This window comes from Acanthopagrus latus, chromosome 22 (genome assembly GCF_904848185.1).
Source record: "Acanthopagrus latus isolate v.2019 chromosome 22, fAcaLat1.1, whole genome shotgun sequence".
Taxonomy (NCBI): Eukaryota; Metazoa; Chordata; class Actinopteri; order Spariformes; family Sparidae; genus Acanthopagrus; species Acanthopagrus latus.
This window is the reverse complement of record NC_051060.1, coordinates 5,261,174-5,278,241: the sequence shown is the minus strand read 5'-3', so window position 1 is coordinate 5,278,241 and position 17,068 is coordinate 5,261,174. Positions and strand designations below refer to the sequence as shown.

Below are 17,068 nucleotides of genomic sequence, written 5' to 3'. Positions count from 1 at the left end.
ACATGGAAAGTTGTTCACGACAACTTGGAGCAATGGACGGAAAAAAAAAAAGTGTCCATGTACACGAGGGACCACGGGTTATTGGTTGGTGAATATTTTAAAATGATATTCTTCAGGTTGGGGTCGGAGGATGAGTTCACAAACAAGTAAATGCTCGCCCGTCTCATGATCTAGCCTCACGCTGCCTTTTCTGGCTAGGACTCGAGGCTTTAATCTTGACAAACGCTTGAAATAAACTGAAGATCTAGAATTACTCTGGTTAAAGTAGCTGAAGGACAAGAAAAGTACAGCAAAAGAAAAAACTAAAAAAACGAGTAGCCTCGATCCTTTCAGAGGTCGACAATGAGCCTGTGACAACAAATCTTGTTTTTTTTTCCAGCAAGAAAGGATCGACATGAAGACAGAAAGAAGAAGTCCAAGTAATAGCTCAGTCGGGGTCAGCGTCTCTTATCAGATTCCATAATCAACTTTTTTTTTCTATGAAATAAATTAGTTCTAAAATGCAGCGCTACTCCTGCCTCACGACTGCCGGCTGAGATCAGTGACTCAAGTCACCCAGTGGAGTAACAAGGGTAACACTTGCCTCCAAAATGTTGTGGAATTGAAGTATAACGTCGCAGAAAATGGAAATACTCAAGTAAAGCGCAAGCGCTTCCAAATGTTACTTAACTCCAATACTGCAGCAAAGGAGATTAGTTGCTGACAATCATAAAGGAGAGGCTAATGTGTCAGTATTTATCATTACCATACAGTAGAGTTCCACCAAACGAATCCACTCTGATAATAAAAAGCTAGAATATAAAAGGAGAGCTATCAGTTGTCTTATTGGTATGGATCTCGCCGACCCCCTCCGTACTGAACACTTATTCCCTGAACTTTCTCTTCACTTCTTCATGTAACACACAGGTGGAAACATTGCGTCACCTTCTTAATCTTTTCATGCTGGAGGAACATTATTATCTAGGACAGTCTGAGCTCCAGAGTTTCGGGCTCCTTTTACGAAACATTACAGCCGCAGCGCAAACTACTCAAATAAAAACTAAGCATCAACATTAAAGACTCCCTACACCATAAGATCTAGCTAGAGCTTATTGCAGATTAAGGTAATCGAAGCCTTTTCTTTCTAGACCACCAACCAGCTGGACTGTTAATGTAGGGGGTGAAGAATATCACTGAAAAATATTGTCGTGAAGCCAGGACTCAGGGTCGGCTGACCCCGTCCAGGCTTGACCGGGAGGGTGACAGGACGTCAAGAATGGAGGAACCACCAACCTGGTGAGTCAATTCAAGGGCCGCAGGGGCTGCTGCTTCTGTTTCCAAAGGACCAAAAACTATCCAGACCAGAGGGACACACACACACGCACACACCATCCACACTCACAGCCCGGTTATGCAGCTTTTCTTTGCAGCTCCGGGGTCCGGGGCTCTACACTGCCTTTAATTTGTGATGTTTCGCCTGAGATGTGACAGTTCAGAGCAGAGGCATTCCTGTTCTGCTTCTCTTCTCTTCAAGGTGTTCGGGCCTCCGGCCCCGACGTGTCAAACTGTTCCATGCAGGAGGATATATACGACCCTGTTAGGATGGCTTTTGGGGAGGCAGCGAGGGCCCCCGTCTGGACATTAAAGGGAGGGGGGTCACAGGAGGTCAAAAACCCTCCTGGAAGGAGAGAAAAGAAAGCTTCTCCTCCTCCTGCTGCCGATTTCATGGATTTTTACTGCACTGTCTTCGTCAGAGAAAATCCAGAGGCACAGATGAGCAGATTTTCTGCTCTCCAAGCCTCTGAAACCCCTGGAAAATAATGTGAAAGTCATATTTTGTCTTTCCGTTCCATCAGGAGACAGGACGTAGGGAGGAAACTTGGCCACGTGCCATCTGGATTTTTTCCTTTTTTTTCTCTCTTTTTTTTCTCTTCTTTTTCTGAAAGCAGGAGAGCCCAGACTACAGTAACTGATAGTATATTGTAAGCAAGGGCCCCTCCTGGTGTAAAAATAATTAAACTACATCAGTCTGGCCCGACGTAACCTACAAATGGATATTTATTCCAGCTGTGTGGCCTCACATGAGATGCAGGAGAGGCTTAAAAAAACATATTTTTCTTTCTTTTTCTTCATCATCTTTTCTTAATTATTCAGTTTTTTATATAATTTTTAAGATAGATTACTGCTTACCAGGACTAAGAAACGTAAATCGATGCTATAAAGATGATTAAGATTTTTTGCTGTATCTCCAACTCTAGGCCAGCTTTTACTGTCATTCCCCAGCTAAGTCACCGCTGTGGTCACGTTACATCCATAGCTACAACCGATTCAGAGGCGCTACTGGTTTGGTTAAACAAAAAAAAAAAGAAAAAGAAAAAAACTCCTTTCCACAAACTCAAACCAGATATTTGAAACCGGGACTCTTTTTTCTCTCTCTTTCTCTCTCTCTTTTTTTTTCCTCTCTTCAAGAGGAAATCTGGCAAATTCCTGAAGGAAACTGGAATTACTGGGGCAAAAGAAGACAAATCATCAATCAAAGGTTAAACAGAGGCTGAAATCAGTTCAAACAAATCAATTCACAAACACACACATATGCTTTCTCTATTTCAGATGCTTTTATTCAGACTAAATGTTCAGCTCCGCGTAGGCAGAGAGAAGGCAGAGGTGAGAGGAGTCAGATGTGCTGGGTCACAGAGATTTGGAAGGAGGAGGAGGAGGAGGAGAAAGAGGAGGAGGAGGAGGAGAAAGAGGAGGAGGAGGCTTTACCTTGACTCTGGGCCTGAGAGGAGGACAGCAGCAGTGCCAGGAGGGCAGCCGCTGCCAGAAACAGCCTGCTCTTCATCGTCAGCTCCCCAAGATCAGCAGCGCATGAATGAAGCTGCGGCAGAGGGAGGAGGAGGCGGTTAGACCCTCACACTGCGGCCCCGCGGCAGCCTCAGGGCCTCAGCAGACCTTACAGCAACCTGCATGTGACTGATGTGTCTTTTATAACCTACTACTGTCTCATATCAACCGGTTGCTTAAAAGCCATCACGAAAACGCAGCTTTTCCGAGCGGGAATGTTTCATATTTCCATGATCCTTGCGCTCTAAAAACTGCTCCTCAAACAGCCCCCAACAGTCCCCCCCCCCGCGGAAAATAATTAAAAAATTAATGACAGACTTTATATGCATGAATGGATAATGTAAAATAAAACAGAAACACACGACTTAACAACTTTCAACGACTAATAAAGCCAATTTGATCGAGGAAAAAAAAGCAATCTATACGTTGCGTAAAATTCGGCTCTGTTCCTCAATCAGCTTAATATTTAGTGCAGATTGCACTGCAGAAGGTCCAACTTAGTGTCTAACAAACACCTCTGGTGATGAGATGTGCCCACTCTAACTGGGAGGAATTACCTCCACAGATAAGAAAAAAAACAAAAAAACAAAAAACCAGGATCGAGCCGGCGCCGTGCGCAATTACGCACGACGGCGCAAAGAGCGTCCACGCGTTTTCTCGGAATATCCAGAATAAAAGAGGATGGAAATAGCACTATTTTTAAAAGTCGCGTGGAATGAAATGACGCGTCTTTTTATCACCTGGAGCTAAACTATATTTTAAAAAATGAATAAATAAATCAAGACCCATGCAGGACTGACCTATAGAGGAGACTGGTGAATTTCTTTGGCTTGGATCAAGAAACAAAAACAAATAAAAAATAAAAAAAAAATAAAAAGTTAAATTCTCTGTTGTAGACCCCCAACCTGAGAAAAGGGAGAGTGAGGTGGTCCGGTGTTGAAGTCAGAACGCTCCGCGGGTTTTTGGTTCCCAGACGCGTCGGCGAGCCTCTTTCCAAGTGGGAAGACTCTCCACACAATCTGCTACTTAACAGGGGGGCTGCTCCCAGATCTGCCTGCCCCGCCGCGGAGCTCTTACGACATCCAGCCGGGCCAAAAAAGTGATGTGTAACCTCTCCAAGTGCTGGGAGACACACACACACACACACACACACGGAAACTTTTACATAGTTTTCTGCATTCCTTTCCGGTGATGGAGGGCTTCTGTGCGTCTCGGCCGCAAGGAGACAGCAGCGCAGATCTGCTTTTCGGGAAGAGAGGGGGGTCAGCTCAGGGAAAGTGACGGAGGCTTTTACCCCCTTTTTTCATTTCGGGAATCAATGGGAAAATATTACACAGTCTAGTAAACTGCGCCCCGGGTCAGTCTTTTCACGTTTTTAATGCGTCGTCCCGGCTTCCAGGGACGGAACAGAGGTTTCTGGGTTCCACCGGAGGGTCTGATGAAGCAGCAATGAGGATTAATCCTCTGCAAAAACTTTCACAGCACACAATCTGCACAAAGTCAAAATTAAGACTTTCTTATTTTGCCCTGAAAACGTGATTGTTATGATCACAAAACGTGTGATAGCGCCCCCACCAGAGTCCCAAAGGTGTGGCTGCAGTCAAAGACTTTGTCACATAAATCCTCGAATCTGGTGCAAAATACAGCAAAATGTGTGGACTGTAATAATAAAGATTTGTTGAAGTAAAACTAATATGGAAAAACTCCCTGAAGCTCCAAAAACCTCTCAATCAAAACATTTTTTTATGGAGCCCCCAAATCTGGCACCACACCCACGATGCTCAGCAGCGACCCCCGACTTTTGTGTCGCTGTCGTCAGCTTAAATGTTTTTAAATGTGACAACCAAGTTCCTTTTCTTTGCAAACGTATCATTTGTGTCCCAAAATCTGCAAAAGCGACACAAAAATTGTAGCGTCGTCATCATCCTAAACTTTCTAAAACAAAAGATTCCCCGAATTTGGTCTACGCCTACCCACAAATGTGTTAATGTTCAAAATTTTAATTTGATACAGCAAATTTACCATAAAAATCCCCAATATCTACTCAGCAGAGTGTGTAATGAGGTAGCGCTCATTTGTAAAAGAGCATGAAGATTTTTGTTTATGGTCATAGTGTCCCTTAAATCTAACAAAAACAACACAATTTTGCTTCAAAATTTGCATAAAAATGATGCAGATATGAGTTGAAACTGCTATTATGATCTTAAAATGTGCAGTATCAGTATTTGGACAGTCGCCCCCTGGTGGACAGGAGCCACTCCGAAGCCCTTTAAGTTGCTCAAATCTCCAAACTGACTCTGCTGTTAGCCGATCGGACCTGGCATGAGTGTTGACAAAACCACCGGGGGGGAAGATTTTTCTACCTCATCCTGGTTTTCAGCACCGGCCCATCAGAGCGGTTTCAGCTGACACAGCGGATTCCTGAGGGCTGATCGCACTTTATTTGCGAGCCGACGGAGGAGCTGCAAGCTCATCTGGTTCGTACGGAGTGTTAAATGATGTGTATTGGGTGTGGACTGATAGCAGAGCAGGCCCGAGGCCGTCTCCTTCTACACTCTACACTCTGACTGAAATTCAAACAGACATCAGACCACAATCCACCCCTAGCTGTACAATAGATGAACAGGAGGCGTGTGCCAAATTAAACATTTCCATTCGGGAAGCTTTATGTTTGTTTGTTTTTTCGCACAGAAGCAGCAAAGTCCGCAACATCATTTGATTATTTACATGAGGGAAAAGTAAGGTGTTAAAAGCAGTAAACCCCTGAACAGCAATCCTGTAAATATCCCTCTGTGCGACGGTCCAGGTTGATTTCTTTGTCAACGTCGCCCTCTAGTGATGGAAACTGAACACTTACACAAGACATAGTAATAGCTGTATTGTTGCTGTGTGAGAGTGTGTAGTTTTATACTTTCGTAGAAAGAATCTGGAGCATCTGCTCATAGTTTGGCGATGACTGTATATTGTGATAAAAGACTGAAAAACACTCCATTCATTGCTAAATATATGTCCTGCAACTCGCCCGTAATGAGAACGTAGAATACCCTCTGGTATAAATGGGGTGGACGAAATAGTAGAAACACCCGTCAAACAATGTACACAGCTCAGAAGCACAGCGAGTCGTCACTGGTGGAATGTCAGTGAGCACGTTTACTCAGTTGCTGTACTTCAGAACACATCTGACGTACCTTCAGTTAAGAATTTTCCATTTTATGCCACATTCTCTGATTAAATATTGTACTTTTACTGAACTACAATTGTCTGACAGCTTTTATTCAAATAGACAAAAAAAATAACAACAACTTTTTGTTGATACTGGCGGCCCCTGTGACACGGTGAGACAAAGTAAAAAGTGTTTTAAAGCTGTAACACTGGACTACAGAGCAGTTTTTCATCCATGGCACACCACCACAAAGAATTATTGTAATTTTATGACTTAACGCAGAATCACGTGCACAGGCATTAGGAATAATGATCAAAAATGGTAAATTTTCTCACTGATGTGGGTCACACAGAGGCCTCAGTATTACCTTTAGACTGTTTCACAACTAGCTAAATAACTAGTGGGTCAGAGGAGGGACTTCCTGTCTACTTTATTATTGAATATTTTATTTTATTGTTTACTTTACTATGTTGTTTTATTATTGTTTACTTTAATATTTTATTTATGTCTTTATCTCTTGTTTCCATTCATGTACATCAGACTGATTCTCCGGGCAGTGCCCTTGATCAAGAACCTGGCTAAGATCTGGAGTTGCTCCACTTAGTCAGTGCCAGTTTCACCGTGTTTTAAATGTAGGATATGTGACATAATTTTCTGACCTTCTTCCATGTTAGTTTTTTTTTTTTTCCTGTATTCAATGCTCCAAGTATGTAAACAAACAAAGTGATCAGAGAAAAGAGCCAGCAGTAAGATTTGGTCATGAGAGCCATTTTTTTTTTTTAATTGATCCTCAGGTCACCACAGAGAGTACAAGAAATAAATATTGATCCCATGAACATGAAACAAAATCCCACCGTAACGGGAAACAAGTCGCCCGGTACACAGGGAGGTTCATCATCTTTTATACAATATATAGAGCTGCAGGCCTGTTTTTAAATGGAAGGAAACAGCGGGAGCAGGCAGGAGTTAGGTTTTCTTCTGAGGGAACGCCGCCTTCACCAGCTCGTACACGACATATCCAGCACCTGCAAGGACGGACGAGGCATGATAATCAACAGTTGGATCAAAACGTATACAAAACAGTCATTTCTGTTCTGTTCAGCTGTGTTTCCTCCTCATGAGCTTCAATTTTACAGAAACCATGAGTAGACAACTCTGCAGGAAAAAGACAGATTAAAAAAGGAGGAGGAGGGTTTTCTCACCGAAGACAGTGAGGACCATCGTCGCTCTGTACAGGATGGCGTCGCCGGTGCCTCCTTTCAAATGAACCGGCATCCCGTTATCCTCCTGCAGGAGAGAAACATGGGGAACTTCAACAAACACACTGAAGTTCGCTTGGACTCAATCACATTCATTAGAGCGCTAAATGTGGATTAATACGCCACTGAAAACAGTCCCCAACAAATGCTCTCCTGTTCAGGTAACATGGAGTAGAGAAGGAAATAAACTATTCAGCTTGATTATTAGGAAAATCAGGTGAAAATACATTTTCTGCTGGATATAGGTAAAAACAAAGTCATATTTTTTATAATTTACTGCAAACGTATAACGGTATTGTTCCTGAAAAAGACATATTGGCCAAATCAGACCCGTTTGTATCCTTGGTGAACATTTTTTTGTAACAGCACTGTCGCCATTAGAGATTTATAAGAGGATATTTTATTGATTCAGAACTCCTGTCTGAGTCACATTCAGGGTGACCTGACCAGCAGGAAAATCTCCCAGAAGCTTGTGTAGCTTTTAGTTGCTTCCGTTCAGCATGCATGCTGGACTCAATCACTCAGGTTATGAAGCATATTCCAGCAGTCAAACCAGAACAAATCAGCCATAAAACTAGTTTGTTTAGTCTACAAGACACTTCGCCAGCAGGTTGCATCATCGCTGAGGTCTTCATCTTAACACCAGTGGTGGTGACATCAGGCAGCATTAGAAACAACTACTGTGATAGACTCATCGCTCAGTAAGTGCCGTATTTGGGTATTTAAGTCACTGCAGGTCAAACAGTCAGTGCAACATACATCATTAGTGCTCCACTCGGTTAGACTGCTTCACGTACACGGCTACTTATCTTTGGAGCTAAGGTGACAGAGGCTTTCTGTCAAGGTTTCAGGGCTTCATGAGAAGAACCGCTGCTCAAGACATGAAAACATGCAACAATCAGCATGTGGAATATTCACGTACACGTCTACAGCTCTTGCGCCCTGCAGCTTCTCGCTGCTGCTGGGCGCTTTTATGGAGCTCCAACCACTTCCTGTCTGGAAAACTGCACCTTGAAGGAGCCACTGAATTAAAAACTGTTGTTATTCTCGCCGTGTAAGATTTTCAAGGGCTGATCTCTCCAAATTTGCTATATTTACCACTTGACTTCATCAGAGGAAAAAGTCATAAACCATGTCTGTGTTTAGCCTGTCAAGATTCTTTGTTTGTGTCCTTATTTATTTAGTGTGTCTCTGGAGAGGCATCTTTGAAGTCCTGTATTTGGATTTTCAGTGGCAACTAAGTGGCAGGGCTTAGTCATGGCTGCTTCAGTTTCTGAAGGCTGGTCCTGAAAAAAAATGAGGGCTCTAAATTATTTGGAGAGTACGATCCTCAAAAGCAGAACCACCACAGTGCAGATTGTGCTCCCCCATGCACAGACAGCTGTTTTAGCGACCTCAGCACTCTGTTCTTATTGTGTAATTGTGTTTCTTTTTAACCGAGTTCCTCCACAAACCTCAGGGTAGAAAACTCATTTAGCAGTATATATTTTTCTACCTGTTATCCAGCAGCTGGTTGGATCATCAAAGATATTTTCTGTGATCTCAACGACTGTCTACTGTCGTACCAGAATGATGCAGAAATGTTTGCCTTTGTGAACCTGTTTTCACGCGGTTTGCTCATCTCGGACGGATCCAACAAAATTCAAATTTAAACTCTGGTTTCATTCAGAGCCGACAAATTTGAGGATGTAACCTACTGCTGAATAACAGGCTAAAATAATGTTTGCTGGCAGCATTAACAAATATGACCAAAGTATGGTGAAGACCACACATACACAGGTTTTTGTCGTTGTTGTTTGTTTATTTTGGCACCATATCAGAAGCATTCTCTGTCCATTCTCTCTCCTCCGCTGGATCATTGCTCTCCTCTGCTTCACTATCTCCTCATAGCTTTCTCTGTCTCTTACTAATTATCTGGTGTGGCCTGCCCTCTTCCAGGTCACCATGGTGGACAGGAGGTCGTGTGGCTCGGACATCACTTGGTGATGCCTCGTCCAGCTCCGTCGTCTCCTGGATCCACACACTTTACATATAATGTGTATCAGACTTTCTGTTAATGCAACTTGTAAACTGTGATTTGTTGCACTTTTCTGTACATGCAACATCTACTGCATGTCTGTCCGTCCTGGAAGAGGGATCCCTCCTCTGTGGCTCTTCCTGAGGTTTCTTCCATTGTTGTTTTTTTTTTTTTTTTAACCCTGTTAGAAGGGTTTTTTTCCCATTAACATGTGAAGTTTTTCCTCACTTGAATCGAGGGTCTAAGGACAGAGGATGCTGTTCACTGTACACACTGTAAAGCCCATTGAGGCAATGTGATTATGATTTTGAGCGATATAAATAAAATTGATTTGATTCGATTCAAAGGCACGTGAAAACACACATCAAATCACTGTTCACACACAGGGCATGTGTTTGTGTGTCTACTAAAACATTGTCAAAAACAATTTGGTCTCTCTTCTCCATCACTGTGTTACCAACATCATTTTGGGTTCTTCTCAATAAACACAATATAGAAACCATTCCTTCAAATCAGAAAAAAACAAAAATTTGAAAAACCAAACGTCAATATCCATCATGACACAGCAAATGCATTCAAATAGATCACATATAAAACAATCAAATGTCTGAAATAGTAACTACACGTCACTGCAATACAATTTGATACATCAATGACAACACTGAATTGTCACTCGGGACTGAGGTCATAAACAGGCTCTAGACATCACAGATAGTTATTACTGGCTTTTGTTTATACCAATGTCAACTCACTACTGATGACGACACAGATGAGTCAAAATGGATTACACAGCATTAGGTCCCACAGTCGCAGATATGGGAAAACTTCTGCTCAAACCAACTTAGTAATAAACGCCTGAGACTATAATAATTGCGATTACAAAAGCTATAACTAAAAAAGGGATAGAAATGCACTCAAATAGAAAAAAAAAGGCTGGACATTTCACAGTCATCTCAATTAGATAATTACACTTCGACAACACAGCTGTATTTTCATGCATTTTTACCTGAAAAAGCTTTTGTTTCTGTGGGACTTTGTTTTCAACCTGACGGCGGACAGAGCTGGTGATGGTCCGCCGTGCCACCTGCTGGAGCGCCTGGAAAGCAACAAGAAACCGCTAAAGTCATCCCACACGACAGGACACGGAAGTCATGTTGAACCCGCCTTGATTAAACTAAATCTATGTTCATATCTACAGATAATATAGCCGCCCAGAGGGGACAAAATGCTCGTAAGATTAGCTACGAGGCTAAGCTAAAGCTAACTGTTCCGGCGGCACCCTGACGTTACCTGGCTTTGACCCCTAGCTAACAGTTCGTAGCTAAATCTTATGCATATGTTGTCGTTTCGTCGAAGATTTTCAGACCACATACTGGTCTGCATGGTTAAGTGACAATTCTACAAGGCAAACGCAGCGATTGAGGAATAAATACACTTACAAATATGGATCTGTTCATCTTAAGAGTCCGTCTGCAGTCGCCTCAGTCACACAAGGACACCGGAAAACTCTACTTCCGTTTTCGGGTTCTTCTTCGTGGACTTCTTCGTCTTCTTCTTCTTCTTCTACTGGCTTTTATTGGCGGTTGGCAACCAGCTTTTAGGTGCCTTTACCGCCACCTACTGGACTGGAGTGTGGAACATGAGATGGTCAGAACTTGAAAATAATAAAGAAATAAAATAAATTATTTAAAAACAAAAACAAAACATCACACGCTGAACCAGTCCAGTTTATCAATTGCATATAAAAAGCACTTTGTATTGGGTTTGGTTAGTTTGAAAGTTGCTATACAAATAACGTTTGAAGATCCTACGCAACCGGGCTTTGCCACCATGGAGCACGTTATATCTAAAAACTGTCATGACCACTTTTAGTTGTGTCTTTCACTCTGCTGTTGCTGTATTATCAAACTAATGTCCTGCTGCTTCCTGTTCATGGCTTTTCATGACTTCTGCACTGTCTTTAAGTGCTTATTTTCATGCTGGCGTTATGGTGTGTCGTCGTCTGCCTGTGAATCTAAACTGTTACGTCATCGGTTCTTTAACATGCTGAAGGACTGCTGCTGAACACTGACACACAGAGAGACTTTAGCAAAGCGTTGTAACAATAAAACACTCTTTGAATTCAGTGACAAATTTATTATTTTTTTCAAGCAGCAATACAACACAGATGGAGTGTAAAAATAGTCAAATGTAGTGATACTCAAAAATGCAGTTAACAATGTATCTTGATGAAATGTATTAAAATAAAATTCGTTTGTAGTCATCACATTTCATCATGCAGCGGTATGCTCTTTTTCATCTGGGCTGCTAAAGAAAATGGCAGGATATGCGTGTAAACTCGTATGTGTTAGATTCACTCTAAGTATGGTAAATGTTGGCAAACACAAACATTTAATCACATGTATTGAATTGGACTGTGTTACTGTTCTATCATGCTGTGTTAGTTATTAGCATGTAAACGACAATGTACGAAGCTACAACACGGTGTCGACGTATATCATGGATCAAATTTACACACTCACCGCTAACCCTTCAGACTCAAAACCCCTGAGATCCAACGTGCAAATAGTGCCTCTCCAATGCAAACTCTTAAAACTCAAAATTAAATAAGTACAAATGAAACATGTAACAGTACAGCTCCCGAACTCCCAAACATTTTGTGTTCCCTCTGACGTGGAACTTGCTCGGCAAGTCTTGAAGTGCAATGACTCGGTAAAAGCTGATTTTAGTCTGACGGTGAGTTGATGTCACAGACGAAACGAGGCACAAAGACGAGCCGCTCGGGCAGCTCGAGAAATCACATTAACATCTCTGCTAACCAGCATGCAACTCGGGACTCGAGGCAACAGCGCTCCAGCTCACCTGAAGTGCACCAGCTTTAAGTTTAAAAGATCCCATCAGGGTCTGGAAGGCCACCCACATTTTCCAGACTCATCCTGGCAGACTGTTTTATTGAATCTCATGTAATTTTCCAGACCTTAACAGGAACTCTGACTACATTTTGGATTTTAGTTGATCATGTGACACATCGGTCTGACACCCTCCTCATGTTACCAGGAAGAAAATCTGTTAAAAAGCTGTTAGACGCTGACTGTGGCTGAAATTTTTTTTGGCTATTCTTATAGTAATTTTGGCAAGTAATCAGCCACCATCAGGCAGTTCTGAACCCATGTTTGACTGCTGAAGAAGTTGATGCAATTATGACATATTTGGCCTCTGGATGAGCGTCGACAGATGCGTCGTAGGATTGCTGTTGTGTGCAGCAGAGGTGAGCTGGAGGGCGGCTGCTGCCTCAGTTAGATATGTCAGCGCTGTTGCTGCGGTTGCCACACTTGTGGTGGATGATGAGCAGGACGACGCCAAGGAAGAAGCAGACGGAGCCCACGGTGATGTAGGCGATGCCCAGGAATGGGTTCTTGCCTCCCATCCAGGAGATGGTGCTCAGGATCATCCTCTTCCTGCCATCGAAGCTCCGGACGGGATAATCTGGGTTTATGTGGTTGAGGATGGTACCGGGACACAGGTCCGTGTTCCTATCTAACAACCCCACTGAGTTCCAAATATACAACTCTGAAATGGAGAAAGTTGATCAAATTGTACTTCTCTACATTCCCCCCCTAAAATTTATATTCTCAGAACTAAATTCACTTTTCGTGTCTGATTTAATTCACTAGACAGATGTCGTGTTTTGGCTTTTGGCGTATGCTTCCATATCGTTAGTATTGAGCTGTAGTAACAGAACAGAGGAAGTAGACTATGTTAAAATGTTCATTTAGTCCAGATTAATATTGGTGTTTTATAGCATAAAGCCTTTGTCGACATTTCTTTGTCTGCTGTGTAAAATTTAATAAGACTCAAGCTTATAAATGAGAATGAGAAATGTCGAACTGGGATCAGACTCCAAAAACAAAACTAAAGTCCTCCTTGCTCTTTAAATACCGTATTATGTTCTGAGTTTCACACAAAGGATACTGTAGACGACCTCCAGCGTGTAGTTTCCTCTGGGCAGAGTGGGAACCATGTTGCTGGTCTTATTGATGATGCGGTAGAGTTTGCGGAAGGTCGGTAGGGCGGCGGTTCTCATCCACACGATGAAGTCCTCGTTGATGAAGCCGTTGTTATCCGGAGAAGAGTCCAGCTCGTAGACGGGCCGCCGCCAGTTCACCGGCTTCGTTGTGCCTGAATCAGAGAACAAAACGGCAGCGATGAAGGCAAAATCTGATGAGTCCATGAGCTGACTCAAGGTCAGCTGATAAATATGCTGACAGGTAAAAGCTGCTGTAATGTGATATATGCAGTATGATTAAACTTTAATTTAAATAGCGTGTTCACAGTGTTTCCTCATTAGTTTTCTTCACACAACGTCAAAATGTCTCTTTGTTTTTCTTCCGTTTTGGTCCAGTCCAGTTGTACCGAACATTCTTTATTGACCACAAGTACTACATTTAAAATTGGAAGCCCTACGCTAAAATCTCAGATGTGATTGAGCAAAATCCTGATGCATGTTTCTCAGACTTTCTTTTGTGCTGCTAAATCAATGTATCGGCTCCAACATATTGATGAGCGATGAAACAACATTGGCTTCCATGTTAGGCTGAAGGGTTGATGACCCCAAAGGCAAGTACACAAAAAAGCTGCTTCTGCTGATACCTTGGAACGCAGCTGTGAGGTTCGGGTTGTTCAGTCCAGGGTTCCTGAACTTCACGTGCTTGTCGGTCCACCAGGCGATGCCTGTGTTCGACAGTGGAATCTGAGCCTTTGTGCCGTTGGGATCGTTGTAAAACAGCTCAAATGTGTCTGCCAAAAAAAAAAGGAAAGACTGTTGATAGGAGTAATGATTTAAATAACATTTGTGTCAGGTCAGCAGGGGAAGAAAGTGGCTCACCATTGAACATGCTGTTGGCGATGGCCCCACAAGGTGCAATTGGCTTGTTTTCATTCATAGCGTATGGCTCACACTCCTTACTGGGTTTCTGTGGACGAGAAGAGGACCAGCGACATATATCATCACATGCTGGCTGCATTTAAAGCTATTCCTTTTTGCTATTTATCCATCTAGATTGGTTTGGCGAGAGCTGTTGAGTTTTGGAGATATCGGCCGCAGAGATGTCCGCCTTTTCTTGAATTTCATGGCACTAAGTATGTTGAAGTCAGAGCACCAAAAAAATACATTTGAAGAAGTCAAGATACAAACACAAACATATCATTGTGCAGAAGAAGCACTCATGGCCGAGAGACTTTTGCCTCTAAGTGTGGGATTTATGTTTAAAAGCGTCCTCCTTGTTTAAATTTACCTAGGTTAGTTAACTAGCCTCTGGTCTGTGAGTAGATGCATGCTTCCCTCTGTGCTGTGAAACTGGATTATCTTGAGTAACCAGTAAAGAGAGAGTGGTGTTGAGTTTTTTTTTTTTCTTTTTAAATGAGGCTGACTGCCATCTTGTTCCATCACATTGGAGAGAAGGGACACATTGCTACAGCTGCTATCTCCAAAACTCTGCAACTCACACCAAAACAATCTAGCAATCTAGACTGACAAATAATGCCACTGGTGCAGGGAAAAAGATGTATCCGTTTTGGGGGTGAACTGTCCCTTTAAATGCTCCAACATGCAGGCCACTGTACAAAAATGTTCATAACAGGTTTGTGAAGAATCAGTCATGTTGGCGTGTTTCTTTATGTGTACGGTTGCATTAGAAATGGGAGAGTTAAAACGTGCAGAAGAGGGCTACTCTGCAACAGACCAAAGATTTAAAGAGGAGGGAGGATGCATTAGTTAATTTAATATGATGCATCAGATTCACTCTGACTGAATTAAGGTGAATGTCTTCCAACCAGCACTGAGCGAATGTTCAGACTCCAGACAGAGACAGTGGGCTCACTTACATTAAATCTATTGTCCATTTAGTGCCTTATGCAACCTTTGAATGAACAGAATCGGACTCACAGACTGGTTAGCAACACTGTGCTGTATGGACTGAAGTGTAACTAATACAGCTTTGACAGTGTGATGATGCAATTTCAACGGCACCGTGTGACCTCCGTCATGTGTCACTGAAGAGTCTTGCTTAACTTACCAAGAGGGACTCCATGTCTCCATTCAGCTGGCTGTCATCTCTCGACTTGACATAGCGACGGTGATTTTGGTAGAAGTTGGAGAGGCCGTAGTACATGAAGACGCTGCTCTGTTAATTACAACAAAAGTGCGAAAGACAAATTGTCCAACAACAGCTGTGTGAATACTTATGGAGAGTAAAGTTTTATCGAGGTTTTCTCACTTCGTACGGCTGCTCCAGGTAGAAAGGTATCACGCAGGTGCACGGCCTCGTGCTGTTCCAGCTGAAGTTCTGGGAGCAGTTGAAGCAGGGACTGGACACGTCCTCTCCTGTATAATCGATCTGCAAGCAGGCAAGAAAACTTTCTGCATAACACTTTTCCAAACAGTCGCTACAATGTGCTTGTAGTGAAACAGACAAAATAAAGACACACAAGGAAGACAAGCAGCTGAAAACAAGAAAAACACGCGTGCAAACCACAACATTTTGATTAACAATAACAACGAGCCCAGGGTAAAATACACATAGCAATAAAATGGGCAATGCTGCCAGAGGCCATTAATGAGATGGGACACTTGGTCAAAGCTCTGATGTATTATTGGCAACAGTGCAGCATAAATTCCAAATCCCAATGAACTGTTACGGACCGTCACAGAGCACCACGCCAAACTCCATTTGAAAACCGCCCATTTTAGTGCTCCTATACGTGGTGTTTTCTATAAATCTCTGACCAGCCATACACTATTTGCTTTTATAGCGTTCAACGTCTGTAACAGCTTAACATGCTTCACACGTTAGTCACATATTTTGGAGAAAAATGAATAGCAAAACAATATGAATTAGATAAACAAAAGCTGATCCTCTTTAAAATTGTTGCCGAATTCAACGGTGGGTACTAACGTTTCAGATCATGTCCAACTGACGTTGGATATTTCCGGCAAGACACGTTAAACTAAAGTTCACAGTTTTTGAGTGGAGTTTGGCGTGATTGGTCTGATTACACGCGCCAGCTCCACAGGTAATATTACGCTATTGTTTTGCGGTGCCGTTACACAGAAAACGTAGCATTGCATCCAGATGTCACACTGTCCCCTGTCGTGTAACGCTCCGTTACCTCGAACTCCTTGATGTTGTTGGACGTTACATAGAGGCCGATGCCGATAGGGATGAATATGAGTCCGATGATGAAGAAGGCAGGGAGCACGGTGCCCGCGGTGAGGATGGGCTGCCAGGCGGGCAGCCTCTGCTGCTTAAACGCAGTGTTCTCGGGCTTCTTGCTCCGCAGCGTCCCGCCGCCAGGCCCGGACACGGTGATGTGTCCATCCTCGTTGTAACTAGACGCCATCATCGCTCCTAGCATCGCTGGTCGACACTGCAAAGTTGTTAGCGTTAGCCACCAGGCACAGTTAGCTCCGCGCGGCCACTAACTTGGTAACAGACCGGGATTTAAGGCCCCGCTGGGTCGCTCACATATGACGACTTATCACTTCTGTTGTGCAGTCATTTATTTTTGGTGGTTTTATCCATTACCTAAACGAGCATATGGCTAGCTAGAACGCTAGCATAGGCTGCTCCCTCAGGAAGTTTACAAACAAGGTGACCGTAAATAGACGTAACGCGCGATGACGTCACTAATGTAGTTACCACGGATACTGTACATTGGCTGCTGCTGCTGCCTTCAAATACCGTCGGAGATAACTACTACTGCATGTTTATATGTGATAAACTTCGTTCTAATACATCTCTATTATTG

General features: G+C 42.9%; 3 protein-coding genes across 9 annotated transcripts in view; all 3 read right to left on the bottom strand.

The window, feature by feature from the left end:
• The window catches only part of col12a1b (collagen, type XII, alpha 1b), a 141,028-nt gene extending 137,216 nt beyond the window's left edge, over nt 1-3,812 (bottom strand). For 4 of the 7 annotated variants that reach the window (XM_037085509.1, XM_037085505.1, XM_037085507.1 and 1 more), the window contains exons 1-2: nt 3,624-3,807; nt 2,746-2,857 (exon numbers count right to left, since the gene is read on the bottom strand). In XM_037085509.1, the coding sequence (XP_036941404.1) occupies nt 2,746-2,821 (76 nt within the window). In that variant the 5' untranslated portion in view covers nt 2,822-2,857; nt 3,624-3,807. Of the gene's footprint in view, nt 1-2,745; nt 3,034-3,623 lie in introns of those variants that run through there. The other 3 variants (XM_037085513.1, XM_037085510.1, XM_037085506.1) reach the window with 3 other exon arrangements.
• A 2,921-nt stretch (nt 3,813-6,733) lies between these two features.
• LOC119012568 (cytochrome c oxidase subunit 7A2, mitochondrial) lies at nt 6,734-10,859 on the bottom strand. Its single transcript, XM_037086524.1, has 4 exons — nt 10,702-10,859; nt 10,269-10,358; nt 7,189-7,273; nt 6,734-7,011 (listed from the first exon to the last, which is right to left on the bottom strand). The coding sequence occupies exons 1-4, from the start codon at nt 10,717-10,719 to the stop codon at nt 6,953-6,955; spliced, it is 252 nt and encodes an 83-aa protein (XP_036942419.1). The 5' UTR covers nt 10,720-10,859; the 3' UTR covers nt 6,734-6,952.
• A 518-nt stretch (nt 10,860-11,377) lies between these two features.
• On the bottom strand, nt 11,378-16,936 carry LOC119012567 (cell cycle control protein 50A-like). Its single transcript, XM_037086523.1, has 7 exons — nt 16,430-16,936; nt 15,538-15,657; nt 15,337-15,444; nt 14,148-14,235; nt 13,913-14,059; nt 13,235-13,441; nt 11,378-12,748 (listed from the first exon to the last, which is right to left on the bottom strand). The coding sequence occupies exons 1-7, from the start codon at nt 16,673-16,675 to the stop codon at nt 12,555-12,557; spliced, it is 1,110 nt and encodes a 369-aa protein (XP_036942418.1). The 5' UTR covers nt 16,676-16,936; the 3' UTR covers nt 11,378-12,554.
• Nucleotides 16,937-17,068: the final 132 nt, after the last annotated feature.